The sequence below is a fragment of the Triticum urartu genome, chromosome 3A, assembly GCF_056163025.1.
Source record: "Triticum urartu cultivar PI428250 chromosome 3A, HENAU_Tu73, whole genome shotgun sequence".
Classification (NCBI taxonomy): domain Eukaryota; kingdom Viridiplantae; phylum Streptophyta; class Magnoliopsida; order Poales; family Poaceae; genus Triticum; species Triticum urartu.
In genome coordinates this window covers 97,779,995-97,796,034 of record NC_141875.1, presented here as the reverse complement: position 1 = coordinate 97,796,034, position 16,040 = coordinate 97,779,995, and the positions used below count along the sequence as shown (strand labels likewise).

Genomic DNA, 16,040 nt, shown 5'->3' with positions numbered 1-16,040 from the left:
TTTTAAGAAATAACATTTGTGCTGCTCTACACAGAAAAAAAGAAAGAAAATATCGGTGTTCTTTAAATCTTTGACATTTTTGGTGTCCTAGTTAAAAAATCAGTGTTTAAAATGTTTCAAAAAAAAGTTTGTGTAGCAACGACTTTCTTAGAGCACTAAAAAGTGCACTTACTTACAAAAATTTGCACACGGTTCAAACACACGAACATGTTTGTTGCTCAAAAAAGAAGATTTGTTTGATTTGTTTTATATTTTTCTTTCTATTTTTTGTTCTTTTGGGGGATATGAGCCCGGGAGCCAAAACATCCTCCCCGCTACTTATTTTGATAAAATCAAGCTCTAAAAGGTAGACCTAGGCATAGCACGAGCTAAAATAGTTCTAATTTAGTGTATTAAATTTCAAATAAATTATTGCTTATTGTGTGTGTGTTGCTCCCTAGCTCACCGAGGATCACGTTGCAGTCATTGTTATTCTATTTTGGGTTGTTGGATGAAGATCTGATGGTCCGGATTAGAAGTGGGTGGAGCAAATGATTTTTAGGTACCTCACAAATAGAGGCTCCCCTAGAAAGATGAAGAACGCGAGCTTCAAATGGACGGGCCAGAGGAGGAAAAGGTGTGGTTCTCCCCATGGGTGATTCTAATCGTGAGCAAGATAGAGAACGCGGCCTTCAAATGGCAAAAACATAGGAGCAAGAAGCATCATTCATCTGAGGGGTGATTCTGTCCGCCAGAAAGATGAAGAACGTGAGCTTCAAATGGACAAAGCAGAGGAGCAAGAAGTCGTGGTTCTTCCCATTGGTGATTTTAATGCGAGCAAGATCAAGCACGCGAGGTCCAAATTGATGAACCAGAGGAGGAAGAAGGCGTGGTTTTGCTTCCTTCGGCTAGCTTTGTTCTCCATCAAGATCAAGCACGCAAGGTTTGAATGGAGGAAGAAGGAGAAATGCAAGAAATAACCACTAAAAATCTGGTGGTGTCGGAGGACGTGCGGTTGCAATGGAGATTTGTGAGAAACATCTACGTGATCATCGCAACTTTTCCTGCCATCTCGGCAGTGGTGGAGCTTGACTAGGATGTCAGGGGTGGCAAAATGCAAAGTATAGATGTTTGTGGGGGCTAACAAGGAGATTTTCTTCTAACTATGTCCCTAAAAATCCTTCAGGGATTTTCCCTAGGCTGGGGGGGGGGGGGGGCACAGCCCCCTCAACTATACACATAGCTATGGCCCTACATCTCAGTACATTGTATGTCATATTACTTTACACATTTTTTGCGGGAAATATTACTTTACACATTTAAGATGGGATCCAAAATCCTCTCTGAACATTGTATGTCATATTACTCTACATATTCAAGATGGTTAGGATTTTATTAACTTTATTATTTGTTATTGCAGATGAAGCGATTTGTCTGTCTGCTTAGTGCGACTGCCATTACAAACCTTGTGGTTTTCACATTTTGGGCGGCAAACAAGCGATATGGTTTCACCTTCTGTCCACCCTTCCTCATTTGTCGTTGAACGCCCGTGATAGTTTACATCGCATGCGAGGTAAAAATAACACCCCTGCCGCTTTTGTGTGTCAAATTTAATATATCCATTTCAATTCTAATTATGAAGATCACTTGGTAGACTGAGACAATTGACAACACCTTATTCTCTTGCATCTCCACCATCGTATTGTGCGCCTTTGTGGTGGATTACACAAAGAAGATGGTGAAGAAGTATAGATGCGACAAGTATGTGTGTGTTGGGATACCAATGTGCATGGGCACGGTAAACATGACCCGTGTCTTGGTGAAGTTTTTCTACAAGCAGGTGATACTTGACTCAACTCTGGAGAACTACGTCGTGGATCTACCGACATTCAACTTATCTTTACCACTATACGGTCTATAGGGTAGTTACTTGAAAATCATCATAATTTTTGTTTGGATATTAGGCCATTCAAAGTATATAGTAGTTAATATAATTTCTCATACATTGAACAACCAACCACTGCTTGGTCTGTCCCACAAAATTTAATTACATATTCTTGCTTGGATACAGATAATTGTATAGGTTTTCATACATTAGGCAACTCTATGCTCAAATCTTGGCTCTGCATCCGTGGGCAAGGAACGCCAGCCCTACATGTCTGACGATGACTAGATTGGTTAGATTTTACTACCAGATGCTCTTATCGGATAGGGTTATTTTCAAGTGAAGTTCCCGACAAATATCATTGTTCCACCTCTGGTTGCCTTGCAAGGCCGTGCTCCTCGCGATCCAGGCAGTTGAGCTGCTGGAGAGATAATGCAGCATGTGTTAGGCATAGTTCAAAGCAAAAGCACCAAGGATCAATCATTAGTACACTTGGGCCTCATTCAGTTTGGAGGATTTTTATAGAAAAAACATGAGAACAAGGATTTCAGAGGAAAAAATTTTATATATGCATTCGGTTTGTAGGAAATGCGTACAAGAATTTCGTAGGAATACTATTCATTTCCTATGCTTCTGGAGGAAACTACACATCTACTCAAAGCTCATTTTGCGTGTAGGAACGAAGCAAGTCAATTCCTTAGGGTGGCAAGTGCTATCCTATCAAATTTCTACATCACTTTAAATTCCTACGTTTAGATTTTATCCAAACCAAATGAGCCTTGAATGTATACAATGGCTGGATGAAACTGCAGGTTGGAGATGTGCTCTGCCCCGCCTTTAATTTTTAGTTGTCGACTTGTTGACAGTGCTGCTAACCTTTTCAGCCTACACAAACAAATAATAGCACATCAGACAAATGTAACAAACACCACATAGAACAGAATAAACAGGCTGAGATTGCCTCATTTGTGTACCGCTTTCTTGATTGGTTGCTTGCATTTGCGGAGGAACTTGCCGCTGCTGCTCGTAGACACCGAATCCTCAAAGCCGTATCTGAAAATTTACAATTGACACTCTCCGCAAGAGTTGGGCAACGAGCTAACCTAATTACACATGTGTAGTACTGTACAAACGGCGATGAGCATATGCATATACCCGGGAGCACATCATGTCCAACAAGGACAGATGACGCACATGCCACTGTTGGAGCTGGACCAGAGATTGATGGACAGTAGTAGCTTGCACGTAGTAGTACTACGTACAACCACCATGAAATTTACTCGGAAAACACAGCCCCCGATTATCATGGGCAGCCACATATGACACAGTACGACACGCAGCTCCAAAGGTGGGTGTCGCCATCTCTCGCCCACAGCCTCGCCTGCTCTTCGGTCCATACTCCGATGCACGCGCCGTGAACTTGAAGCAGCTGAGAGCTCCGACCTCGCGCGCCGCCCCGCCCCGCCATGAAGTCGTCGTCTCAGAGCCACAGCCCCAGGACCCCGTCGCCGCGCGCTCGCGGCACGGCGGCGGCCCCCGACGCCGACCACGCGCGCTCCTCCTCGGAGCCATGGGTGCTCGCATGCGTGGACGACACGTGCGTCAACGACGTGGAGAGCTTCGCGCGCACCGTCGCCGCCGTGAAGTCCAAGCCCCGCCCCGACCTGCTCCCGAGCGTGCTGTCCCACTACGCCGCCAAGTGGCTCCCGGACGTGGCCACCACGTCCGCCTCCGGCCGCTTCCTGCCCCCGGAGAGCCCCACCGCCACGTGGCTCAAGAAGCGGCTGCTCCTGGAGACCCTCGTCGCGGCGCTCCCGCCGGACCCGCCCAGCGGCGCGGCCGCAGACGACGGCATCACGTGCGACTTCCTGCTCAAGCTGCTGCGGGCGGGGAGCATGGTGGGCGCGGACGCGGCGCTGCTGCGGGAGCTGGAGTCCCGCGCGGCGCGGCGGCTGGACCAGGCGACGCTGGCGGCCGTGATGATACCGGCGTTCGGGCACGCGCCGGGCGGGTCGACGCTGCTGGACGTGCCGCTGGTGCTGCGGCTGGTGCGCGGGTTCCTCAAGGAGGGCGGCAAGGGCGCCGGCGGCGGAGCCGGGGCCAGGGTGGCGAGGCTGGTCGACGCGTACCTGGCGGAAGCCGCGCTGGAGGCCGAGCTGCGGCCCGCCGAGCTCGAGGAGCTCGCCCGCGCTGTGCCCGCCCACGCGCGCGCCGCCGACGATGCGCTCTACCGCGCCGTCGACACCTACCTCAAGGTGACCATGCATGCATGCTTAACTCCGTTTCCATTTTTATCTTTCTACGATATTGCGCTTTGTACTTTGGGTCAATGGCCAGAAGACTGCGTGAAAACTTGTGAGGCGCGCAGTAGTACAGTGTTTCTGCGTTTGACCACTACATTTTGCATGGGACAGCGCACCAGCTGGGTAAAAATACATGAGTATAGAGTAATCTCCATGATGGCATAAAGATCATAACAAAAAAAAAGTGATACGGTTAACAAAAATACTCCCTCCATCCCATAATATAAGAATATTTTTGACATTAGTGTAGTGTTAAAAATGTTTTCTTATATTTTGAGAGAGAGGGAGTACATGAGAACGAGGGGAGAATCGCGCAAGTAGAGTACGCACAGTTGAAAACACTGTTTTACATTCCCGTCCGCATTCATTCATCTGTCGCAGACGCCAGGAGATTTTGTCATAAAACCAAACTGGAAATGCCTCATCATTAGCCGGAGTTACTATGCCTGTTGGTGTGTTCGGTCACGGGAGCTCCGACTGCTACACAACAAAATGTTGCCTGTTGTCACGCATATCTATACTCCGGTGCCCTTTTGTTCTCATCCACGACACTGTTTGTCCTTTGTTTTCCCGAGTCCTGGTAGCAACTTCAGTGCTCACACTCACAGTACAACTTACTACAGTGCAATATTCCCTTCAGATTCATCTCATAATGTGTGGACGAAGTTGTCAGACTGGGGATCTTGCAGGCACGGCCAGAGCATGTTCTGTAGATACTTGCAGCCATATATGGCTGCCATGCAGACACGATTCATCTTTTAGTTTCATGGGCATTGCCGCATGCGTATCACAAGTTCAGAGCTTTTCGGAGCGAAATGCATCCCGACAAATCAAGGTGGATGTCATCCGCTGCTCCATTGTTCTTCGCATTTCACAGCGTTGTGTTGTCCGTATCATATTCATCCATCCCTAGAGTTGTCATGCGTTGCTGCTCTCTGGAGAGAGGCGGATTCGCGTGCAAAATTAGGACAAGCAAAAGAAAAGATGTTAATTTTTTTAAAAAATTACTTGACTGAATCATGTTCAGTTCAATGTTGGCATTTTACAGTTTCTCTGTCTTTTAACTAGAGGTAAACGCTTGGTTCACCTCTAGTTGGTTTAACTAGATGTTCTGAATTTATATTATAATATCAGGTTTATCTCTCTCTACTCTGACGCCTCAATTCTCTGAAATCTTATAGAATTCATGTGTTTAAAAAATCATGTTGCAATTCATTGGGCGTGGCATCACAATCCTACGTTCTTTCTATTTCAAGATTTATAAACTCATGACCCGCAAAAAAAAAGATTTATAAATTCCTACAATCCGAAGAATCCCCGAAAGGGTGGGCTAGAGGAGGAAGAAGAGTGCCCAACCGTTCAATTTCTATCCAACCACTAGGACAAAATCGACTTAGGACGATTTATTTTTTCCATATAAGCAAAGTGGGGGAAGGTGTGTACCATGCAAAACTTAGGCCTATGGACCATACGCATTTTTATTAGGGTGTTTAAATAGTTTGACCTATATTGTGTCAATGGAGGTCGGGGCCCCACGAATCCTTCTCCAGGGAAATTATCAAAGTGGGGGAAAAGTGTGGCGGATGATCAAATTTCCCTGCAAAACCGATATATGCTCCTTATTGTTGGCGACCCGAAGCGAACAGGCGGTCGGGTTCCCAGCCTCTTCTTGTAGTCGGCGCTGATCTACTTCATCTCCTGTGGCCTTGTTGGCGACCCGAAGCGAACAGGCGATCGGGTTCCCTGCCTCTCCTTGTGGTCGGCACTGATCTGCTTCACCTCTTGTGGCCTCAGGTCCATGGACGTGCGACGAATCCCAGCTCTTGCCGGCGGGAGGGTTTCAATGTTTTTTTAATATGGTTAGGGTTTGTGTCTTACTTAGTAAGGCGAAGCGGCAACTGCACCGGTTCCTTGAAGATGAAATATGGTTCTCCCTACTTGGCACCCCCATCCTGACGGTGCGTTTAGAGTCGTCGGAGAGTGTGTGGAGGTGTGTCTCCGACGGATCCGTGTGATTCAGTCGATGTTGTCTTTGGTGGATCCGCTTAGATCTAGTTTGCGTTCGTGTGTATATGGATAAGTGACGGTTGCTATTCTAGTGTGTTGGTCATATGCGACCTTAGTACGACGACTTCACGATTTTCTACCGCAACAAAGTTTGTCCGACTTCAGTCACGGAGGGCAACAAGGCGACGCCCTTCCTTTTATTCCGGTGCTTATATTCATCGCTAGATGGTTGAAGGACATGAGTGGATTTGTACTCCCATAATATTGACGATTGATTACATAAAAAAATCATCACGAGAAGTTGTTCATTTCCAATTTCGACTGATGTACCAGGCACACCCAGGCGCCGGGAAAGAGGAGCGCAAGTCGCTGTGGAGGCTGATCGACCCCCGGAAGCTGTCGGCGGAGGCGGCGGCGCACGCGGTCCAGAACGACCGGCTGACGGTGCGCTCCGTGATGCAGGTGCTCTTCTCGGAGCACGGCAAGCTGAACCGCCTCGCCGACCTGGGCGCCTCCTTCAGCGGCGCCAGGGTCCCCTGCAGCCCGGCGGCGGCGCTGGACTTCCACTCCGGCAGCGGCCGGTGCCCCTCCAAGCGCGAGGCCCTGGCGCAGCACCAGGAGATGCGCCGCCTGCGCGAGGACGTCGCCAGGCTCCAGGTGCGTTCGCCGGACATTTTCCAACTCCGACGGCAGCTCTCATCAGGTGCTAACGGTGACATGTCTGGGCTGCAGGTGCAGTGCAGCGCGCTGCAGGAGCAGGTGGAGAGGCTGGGCTCGGAGAGGAGGCGCCGCGGCGGCGGCGTCGGCGTCGGCGGCTTCAAGTGGAGCACGCTCTGGTTCGGCGGCGGCGGCATGGGCGGCGACGTCGCGAGGATCGAGGACTCGGAGAGCGGCATGGAGCGGCAGACGCCGGCGAGCGGGAAGAAGGGCAGGGCCAGCATGGCCACGGCGACGCCCACGCCGACGCGGCGGACCCCCAGGTGGCGCAAGTCCATGTCATGAGAGGAATCTGAAGCCGGCAGCGGCGCTCAATGTTTACTAGGGTTCTTCATAATTTGTCTCTCCTTTGGTTACAGAATTACAGTTTCTAATTTGGTACTAATAGATCAAGAACTATATGAATTTAACAGTTTATAAGTCTCTCTTTCTTCACAAATCATGAAATAGTCGTACACACGCCAATCTGATTGCTGCAGATCACTTACTAGAAATGTTTCAGAGATTACTGACAGAGTTCTTCAAACCTTTGCGAAACAGAGAGTTCTTCAGACTATGCCTCGCTCACAGAAACATACTTATAATGTAAGAATTGGGTACTATCTTTTTTTCACAGATCAACAAATAGTTGTACACGCACACACACCAATGTGATCACATGAGGGTGATCACGAAACTAACCACAAATGTTTCACAGGCAGAACCTCAGACAGTAGTCTGCAAGCTATGCATCACTAACTTATTCAGCTACAGAAACAAATAATAGCACTTCAGACAAATGTAACAAACACACACACATGGAAAAGAATAAACACAGGGCTGAGATTGCCTCATTTGTGTACGGCTTTCTTGATCGCCTGCTTGCATTTGCTGAGGAACTTGCTGCTGCTTGTAGACACTGAATCCTCATAGCCGTATCTGCGATCATCGTCGCCACCCACCTTAGGTTTCCTGCCTGCACAGTCCGAGCCTCTCCTCATTCCCAGGATCTTGGAGGGAGAGGATGGCAGCGACCGGAAACCCCTACCGCTGTCGGACCTCGGGAACCATATCTTCCTTTCCACTTTCTCCTCCTTGATGTCAAAGCTACCCCTGCATCTTGGTGTGCCATGGTGACCAGCAGCACTCTCACCACCAACGTCGACGATCTCGTCGACACATTCAGTGATCTCATCAACACATTCAGTGATCTCATTCCTGCAGCTCTCGTCTTCGTCATCGATTCTGCTTTGAATTTCCTGCTCATCGTCCGAACCGTTCTCCTCGGCGGCATTGTGGTCTTCCGAGGAACGGCACGCCGCTTCATTCCCTTCTTGTTGGTCCTCCATGAGCATGTGGAGCCACTTATCAACATTGCCCTTGCCTCTGTAGTTCATGTTTTCATTGTCTTCTGATCTGGCAACACGTCGAGGATGAAGCATTTCATCATCCTTTTGGACTGGCAGTGACTGCTCTGTGTGGTACCTCGGCGCCCCGTACACGCCGGTCGCTCTATATGGAGGACTTGGTGGAACTGAGGGGGTCCTTGGGAATGAGACTGTCTGGCTTGCATGATGAGACCTTTCGGTCTCGGACTCGAGCATGGCTGCCTTGCCCTTACCATCTCTTGACTTGATAGGTGTACCAACACCCCTTGATGCCATGGTCTCCTTTCTTTCCCTTCCCCTGCTACGGTGCCGCTCTCTGATCGTCGATTGTTCTAGTTTCTCCCTCACCGATGCTCTTCCCCTTTCAGTGTAACTTCTGTTTTCATCAGTGGAGATGGACCTTCTTGGGAAGCTTATCACCTTGGAAGGTTGCTCAGTGTTGACATAACTCATTGTTGAAGTCCCTTCTCCAATTTCTTCCCCTTCCAGGTTAATGTATGCATCTGAAGTCCTCTGAGCCTCCTCCAAGAAAACCCTCAGCTCCTGTTTCAGAGGGCTGCTCCTCGATACTCTTTCTGGCAAGTACCTGAAACTCTCACACTGCCTTTCCTCTGGGATTTCATCGTCGACCCGGTACCTCTTCCTTGCTTGATCAATGAAAGGCTTCACCTGCCTCTCCAGATCATCCCTGTGCTGGTACTTCTTGCGGAGCTCGGTTTCAGATGAGTCACACATTGCTCTCTGTGCCTCCAGTCTCGCCATCAGAGTACTGGTTGCAGCCTGGTTCAGCCTGAGTTGTTCCTTGTACACAACGCTCCTGCATTTTGCACCACAATGAAAAAAATTAGCACCAGCTAATCAAGATTCTTCAAAAGAAACTAGCAGCTCTTGGTTTTATAGGATCATCCTCCTTACTGGTGCATGGCGTCTCTGATCATCTTCTCGAGCACTGTCTTGTAGTTGGCCTGGGCGTCTGCCAAGCGACGGCACTTCTCCACTCGCCGACGCCTCTTGATGAGCTGAGCCTCCAGGTCCTGGATGGCTACCCTCTCCTCCTCATTCTTCTGCTGCATCTCGCTCACCTCGTTCTCCAGTTCAGTGAGCTCAGCTTGCTTCTTCTTGGCCTCTTCTCGTTGCCTCAGCGAGTCCCTAGCCATGACGATGGACAGGTAAGGATTGCTGATGTAGCCGTCAACATCTGGGTTGTTGTTCTCTTTCATCATCGAGTTACCACCATGGCCGTGGGCGGCCAGGTTCTCGTCCTTCTCGCCGGAGAACTTCTTTGCAGCTACACGAAAAGCAGCCCCTCAATCATCCATAGCTCATATGCAGATGTGACGAAAACCAGGAAATTAATGCAAGAAATTCTCTGACAAGCGCATACCGATCAGGGGGTAATTGGACCTCACTGGTCTGTTGGCGTCAACTGATTTGAGCACCGAACTGTCGGAGCCCCTGGCGGATACGATGGCGGCGGGCGCGAGGCCTACTTTCTTCTTCATCTCGGCGAAATGGTGCGGGAACGCGTGCGCCTCCACCGCCTGCAGCGAGCTCAGCTCCTCGTTGGCCCCGTCGGCGAAGAGGAACGCGAATGCTCTGTTCCTGCACGTACAACAGTTTCAGAACAATCCGTCTGTCCACCTGAAACCTGTTGGTATACTCAGGGTGAGCAAAGGGCGTCGGACAGGAGCTCACCTGAAGTCGGTGTTCTTGGAGGCGAAGATGGAGAGGAACTGGTTGACGGAGATGCCGAGCTGCAGATCCCACCAGGGGACGAGGAACTCCAGCTTGTTGTGCTTCTTCCTGGACGCCTGCAGCTGCATGATCCGCAGGTTGCTCGGAACCGTCCTCCCTCCCCCTGCAGATCGAGGAAAACCAAGCATCCGTCCACCGTCCGTCAGAGTTCAGAACCATGTGGTAGATTCAGAACCAGCAAGGAACATGTAGTAAAATCCTTCTTACTGGCGCAGGGGAACCAGTGGTGGACGTCCCAGGCGAGGGGCGAGGCGGCGTCGGCGTGGAGGTAGAGCACGTTCCCGTAGGCGTCGACGCGGAAGAGCGCCGGGTCGAAGCCGGCGTTGCCGAGGTGGTCGAGCTGCTTCCAGAGCAGGTTGGCGAAGCCGCGCGGGTTGGCGGTAGGCGCCGCCTCCGCGTCCACCACCGGGAACGTCTCGTTCAGCTCCTTGGCCCGCAGCGCCTGCACGCACCAGACCAGATCAGATCACGACGCGGCGGAGGTCGAAGCGGGGCGAGTGGATCTGCGCGAGCGAGAAAAGGCAGGTACCTCGTGGGGCTGGAGGACGTAGGGGAGGAAGGCGCCGGGCGGGCCGTGGGCGTAGGGGAGGCCGAGCGCGCCCCCGCCGGCGCGGCAGAGCCTGGCGTAGGCCTTGGGGTAGCCCAGCGCGTCGTCCACCGCCCTCTCCTCCTCCGTGAACGCCGCCATCGATCCGCGAACGCCGCCGGCGAACCTACGGAGCAATGTTGACTGATGTGTCGGGAATCGGGATCAGGTGCCTGATGATGACTGAGGTGTGTACGGGCTGCGGAGCGGTGAAATACAGCTGATTATTTTGGCTTTCTTCTGCCGGAGCGGAGGAGCGTTGCGTCTCTCTGCGCAACGGTCGGCACGGATGGGGACGGACGGCGAGAGCCGTTGGGTTGGGGCTGGTTCAAACTCGGCACGTGAGGGGGCACGTGGGGCGGGGGCGAGTGAGTCTGGCTTGTGGGGTGGGGCGGCGGACGGCAAGTGCGTACTGTGCACAGCTGGCGTACACTACGTACAGTAGTGAGTATACGTAGTACGAGATTGTATACGCGTATTATTTTCTCCTTATTTATGGCGACGATTAATTACGGATTGATGTGGGGAATGCTTTGATGAGTTGGCATTGAATGACTGATCCGTGCGTGTCAGAAGGACACAACGTGCAGAGTGGGCGCCGCGGAGTTTTGTTTAGGACGGCAGCCGGTCCACACACCCACAGATGGATTTAAAACCCATGGTTTTGTTTGTTTCGGCCGGTTTGAAATCCGTGGTGAGCACGAGCCCAACACGACGCCACCAACTCGCGCGCGCGCAAGCCTATCGTTCGTGCGTGCAGGGCGCTTCAGAGACGAGCCACGACAGCCTGAAGTTGCTTGGACCGTGGCGGCACCATGTTTTCCGTGTGAATATTTTGGAAGACGTTCCCTGAGAAGTAAAGTCTGATTTAAACCTTAACATTGTACAGCTAGTTGAAAATGAACCCTCATCTTCAAATCCTTGAAGTCTATACCCTATTTTATCTAATCCCGGACATTTTTAACCCTGCGGTCGTATCCAAATAGGGATTGCCTACGTGGTATCGAGAAAGACCGGGATGGGTGGATTAGGCCATGTGTGGGGTTCGCTTGTCAGCAGGGACGGAGGCTGCACTAGCAGCGGCAGCGACCCCGGGCATCTCATCGACCTTTTTGTTTCCGTCATGGCTCGACACTGTTTGCAGACGTAAACGGGTGGCGTCCATGTCCATGCGGTTACTTCGGTTCGGTCCAAGCACGCGGTCACCATATCCTAGCTGCTGTAGGTAGAAGGCATCGTACGAAGAAGACGAGGGGCGAAGCAGCTACGCCAGGGGGTCAACAAGGGAGGAAGAAGGTGGCTGGTGCGGTGCCACTGGGTACAACACTGTGGCCGCTTTGCGTGCTCACGCATGTGCCAGGGCCGCATGGGCATGCTGCAATATGGAGACCCAGCCAGCGATGAGCGCCGCGTACATGATGCGGAAGAGAAAGTAGATAGTGCCACCATGCCACTGTGGGCAGCGCGGATTAACGTACTGGTTCCAGCTCGCGAGCACGCCGGAGCGAACCCCGGCGATGCGGAAGTCGGCGAGCGCCGCAACCTCGTCAACGAGGAGCAGTTGTAAGTTGTAGCCGGCTTAGTGCGTGCGCACATACGCGTACACGCGTATATTTTTCCTTTGCGTGGCACGTACATGTGTGACGCATACCTGTAGAGCTAGCTAGCGTACGGTACGCTGCCTACAATTGATCCCATGCCCGCGCAAGAAAACGACCGACCTGCACGGTACGCTATGAATGCTACCATGCACCATGGCATGCATGCATACATGCACTTATATTTTTAGATTAAAAAAAGTCAACAAACCCGGTCTTCCTTGCCACGTCATCAAATCCACTCCTAAAAGAGTATCAAGGTTAAAAATGACCGGGATTAAAGAGGACAGAGTATGGACTTCAGGGATTTAGAGGTGAGGGTTTGCTTTTGACCGACACTACAATCTTAAGGTTTAAATCAAACTTTACTCTTTCCTGAATATTCTTTTAATTTTTTAATCCCTTTTTGAAATTCTGAACAATTCTTGAAAACATGAACAAAATTTTAAAACCTGAACAATTTTTGAAATTCCAACATTTTTGAAAGCAACAAACATTTTTACAAAATATTTATTTTTTCGCAATTTGTGATTTTCTTTAAAAAAGGAAAAGATAAAACGAAAGCGCGGTAAAAGACCAAACAAACAAAAAAGATCGAGGAACCTTCTAGAGAGATTCAAAAACAGGTAAAAACAAACAAGAAACGCTGACAAAGGCTCACAAACCAGGGGTCGATGTAACCTATATGGGCCCGCCAATCGCCATTCCCGTGTGTGAAACCTTGACTATGATCGTCCTTACTATTGTTGCCATCATATGTCAATGCGGGCAAGGCATTGGACGGACAACGTGCCGTCTGGACACTTATATGGAGGTGCCCTGCACCACCAAATATGCGTATATTTGTGTGGAAGTTCGTATCAAATTCGTTGGCCACTTGGGCTAATAATAATACCCGAACGCTGGAGCCTACTGACTCGTGTCCGCCCTGTGTGACGGAACTAGATGATACACTCCATGTATTTTGCAGGTGCCCTCGAACGGTGAAGCTTTAGCGTGCTATGGCGAAACAATGGAGCTTACCGAACATAGCCGAAATCTGAAATATTGATGTTGAATGGCTCTTCGACGTGTTGCATGATCAGAAGGACATTGACTGCATGCGATTACTGATGGTCCTATGACGTTCATGGCATGTACGTAATGAAATAGTTCACGACAAGAAGCCTCTCCATGTCGAAGCATCATGTAGATTTTTGCTCACCTATGACGCAACTTTGCTTGCTATCAAGTAGTACCCATCAGATGATCTTGTGAAAGGTAAAATGGTGTTAGATGTTGATGCAAGTCGGCCGGGGCCCGTTTCACATGTGGCGGCGACCCAGTCTACTCCCGCTAGCTGGCAACCCCCGGGCCAAGGTCGCATGAAGCTTAATGTTGACGGATCGTACATCACAACTATTGGAGAGGCGGGCGTTGGAATGGTGTTGTGAGATAGCATTGGTGAAATCATCTTTCGGTCCGCAGAGCTACAAAATTGTGCAAGTCCCTTGCAAGCTGAATTAGCAACCTGCTTGAAAGGTCTGAAATTTGTTATGCAATGGCCCCACTCCCAGTGAATCTAGAGATGGGTAGTCAAGTTAGCGTGGGCTCTATCCAGGCATGAGGTGAGGACAGATGACAGAATGCGATGTTGATTCAGGAAATGAGGATACTTCTCAGTGAAAGGGATTGCTCTATTACTCACATTAGTCGGTACCAAAATGTCGCCAGTCATATGTTAGCTTCTTTCGGTCGTGTAGAAGCTAGGATGACAGTCTGGCTCAAATCTGACCCTGCTAATGTACCACAACTTTGTCTGGAGCTCTCTGCCCATTTTGAGTAATAAAATTACTTTTAAGCCCGCTAAAAGTAGAGAGACTATGATCGTCCAGTAGGAAACTCGCTATATGTCCTCCTTCGCGGGAGCTATAATGTCTCGCATATTGCGACTCTGCCTCACATAGATGGCCCAACCCAATATGGGTTCATGCAAAGCGGGTTGTAGGAAGCTTCTAGGCGTTCTTTTCTTCTATCTATTTTTGTGTGTTTCTTCATCACTTTTCATTGGTTTTCTCTTCTTTTTTTCACAAGACATATCTCTTTTTTAGTACACATTGTACATTTTTCGTATACACGTGGAACACTTTTTTTATACATGTTGAATATTTTTTTAATGGCACAAAATATTTCTCAAAATTCACGTGAACATTTTTGTACATTATATAAACATTTATAAAAATACTTGGATTTTTCGAAATTTTGATTTTATAATTATCACGAATAATTTTTCCATTTACACGAAAATAATCTTAGATTGCACTATTTTTTAAAAGATTCCACAGACCATTTTCTTGAAACGCTTGATTTTTTTTAGGTCACGTGAACAATAAATTTACTCTGTTTTAACATTTTAGAAAATGTGCTATGAACACTTATTACTCGTTTTAATTACTTTTTTGAAGTATATATATTTTCAATATTTTTTTGAACATAAACAAAAAGAAAAAGAAACAAACAAAAACCAAGCAATGAAAGAAAAAAGAGGAATCAAAGCAAACTGAGTCGGCCCAATTTAGTGGTTTCTTGAAGCGAGTGGCTATTCGGTCTGGCGCAAGGTGTGACATAGCCGCGACAATTCCTATATGGTATTTTGGCGCTGTAAACGCCGGTTTCTACTTTTTTCCTAACCGGCGCCTAGAGCAGCTACTCGCGCATCTTAATTAGGCCGGCCCATATTTCATTGTCTTTCTGTTTTTTAAACTGGATTTGAACCCGCATCACACGATATCAGTGATCAACGCGTAACCAACCCGACAACTTCAATAGGTGTGATAACATACATGTTTTTCCTTCATTTCTTCATTCCTCTTTTTCCTTTGTTCTTTTTTTCTTTTTTTCTGTCCTTTTCTTTTTCTTTTACCAAATTGGTAATTCTTTTCTTAAAATAGACGATTTTTTTAAACTCTGAACTTCTCTCAAATTGAATTTTTTTTTTCAAAATCAATGAACTTATTTTTCAAATTTGATGAACTTTTTTCAAATTTTGTGACTTTTTCCCAAAATCAATGATTTTTTTAATTATTTTTTTAATCCATGAACTCTTTTCAGAATCGATGAAATTTTTAAAAAAGTTGATGATATTTTTTTCAAAATTGATGAACTTTTTTCAGAACCAATGAACTTTTTTAAAATTCGATGAACTTTTTAAAATTCAATGAACTTATTTCCAAAATCGATGATCCTTTTTCAAATTTGTGAACTATTTTCCAATTCTATGATTTTTTTTTGCAAATGAATGAACTATTTTCAAATCCAAGGTTTTTTTGGAACAAAGTGAATGAGCCAGAGTTTTTTTTTCTGAGAAATGTGAACGAGCCAGTTGGTTGAAAAAAGGGATCGATGGTACACGCGAGCGAGGCCACAGATGCAACACTCATCGCTAGCGCTCGAGGAAGGAAAATATAATGGGCCTCAGCCCAGCAGGATTTGTAGTGTGCGCCAGCAGGCAAAAACGGCGTTTGCATTCCACCGGGCTTCATGAAAATCCATGTCGACGCAAGCATTGCAAGAAATCAGAGTAGGGGAGCGGCCTCGGTCATGTGTAGAGATGTAGATGGTTACTACATTGGGAGTTCTTCTCTGGTTATTGATGGAGTGAGCGATGCTGCAACTATGGAAGCAATTGCCTGCCGTGAGGCACTCTCCTTAGCAGATGACTTGATGATACAGAGCTTTGTGGTAGCTTCGGACTCGAAGCAGATTGTGAGCGAGATACATAGTGGCTCTAATGGTGTATATGGGGCTCATCATCTCAGACATAAATAATAGTTTTTTTTGTTTAATTGCAAGTTTACTTTTGAA

General features: G+C 48.3%; 2 protein-coding genes across 2 annotated transcripts; one reads left to right on the top strand and one right to left on the bottom strand.

The window, feature by feature from the left end:
* Window positions 1-3,137: 3,137 nt before the first annotated feature.
* LOC125525042 (coleoptile phototropism protein 1-like) lies at window positions 3,138-7,314 on the top strand. The gene is made up of 3 exons (XM_048690062.2): window positions 3,138-4,119; window positions 6,508-6,831; window positions 6,907-7,314. The coding sequence occupies exons 1-3, from the start codon at window positions 3,331-3,333 to the stop codon at window positions 7,174-7,176; spliced, it is 1,383 nt and encodes a 460-aa protein (XP_048546019.1). The 5' UTR covers window positions 3,138-3,330; the 3' UTR covers window positions 7,177-7,314.
* A 155-nt stretch (window positions 7,315-7,469) lies between these two features.
* LOC125543064 (trichohyalin) lies at window positions 7,470-10,882 on the bottom strand. Its single transcript, XM_048706313.2, has 6 exons — window positions 10,543-10,882; window positions 10,221-10,455; window positions 9,954-10,116; window positions 9,643-9,860; window positions 9,174-9,546; window positions 7,470-9,075 (listed from the first exon to the last, which is right to left on the bottom strand). Exons 1-6 carry the CDS (start codon window positions 10,699-10,701, stop codon window positions 7,722-7,724), a joined length of 2,502 nt encoding a protein of 833 aa, XP_048562270.1. The 5' UTR covers window positions 10,702-10,882; the 3' UTR covers window positions 7,470-7,721.
* Between the last annotated feature and the right edge of the window lie 5,158 nt (window positions 10,883-16,040).

Excerpts from the sequence above, each read along its gene's own strand:
- LOC125543064 (XM_048706313.2), bottom strand. The coding sequence starts at position 10,701 with ATGGCGGCGTTCACGGAGGAGGAGAGGGCGGTGGACGACGCGCTGGGC. Across the intron at positions 9,547-9,642 it reads GTCCAATTACCCCCTGATCG|CTGCAAAGAAGTTCTCCGGC; the intron begins GTATGCGCTTGT and ends CTTTTCGTGTAG. Across the intron at positions 9,076-9,173 it reads ATCAGAGACGCCATGCACCA|GAGCGTTGTGTACAAGGAAC; the intron begins GTAAGGAGGATG and ends TGCAAAATGCAG.
- LOC125525042 (XM_048690062.2), top strand. The coding sequence starts at position 3,331 with ATGAAGTCGTCGTCTCAGAGCCACAGCCCCAGGACCCCGTCGCCGCGC. Across the intron at positions 4,120-6,507 it reads CCGTCGACACCTACCTCAAG|GCACACCCAGGCGCCGGGAA; the intron begins GTGACCATGCAT and ends CTGATGTACCAG. Across the intron at positions 6,832-6,906 it reads AGGACGTCGCCAGGCTCCAG|GTGCAGTGCAGCGCGCTGCA; the intron begins GTGCGTTCGCCG and ends TCTGGGCTGCAG.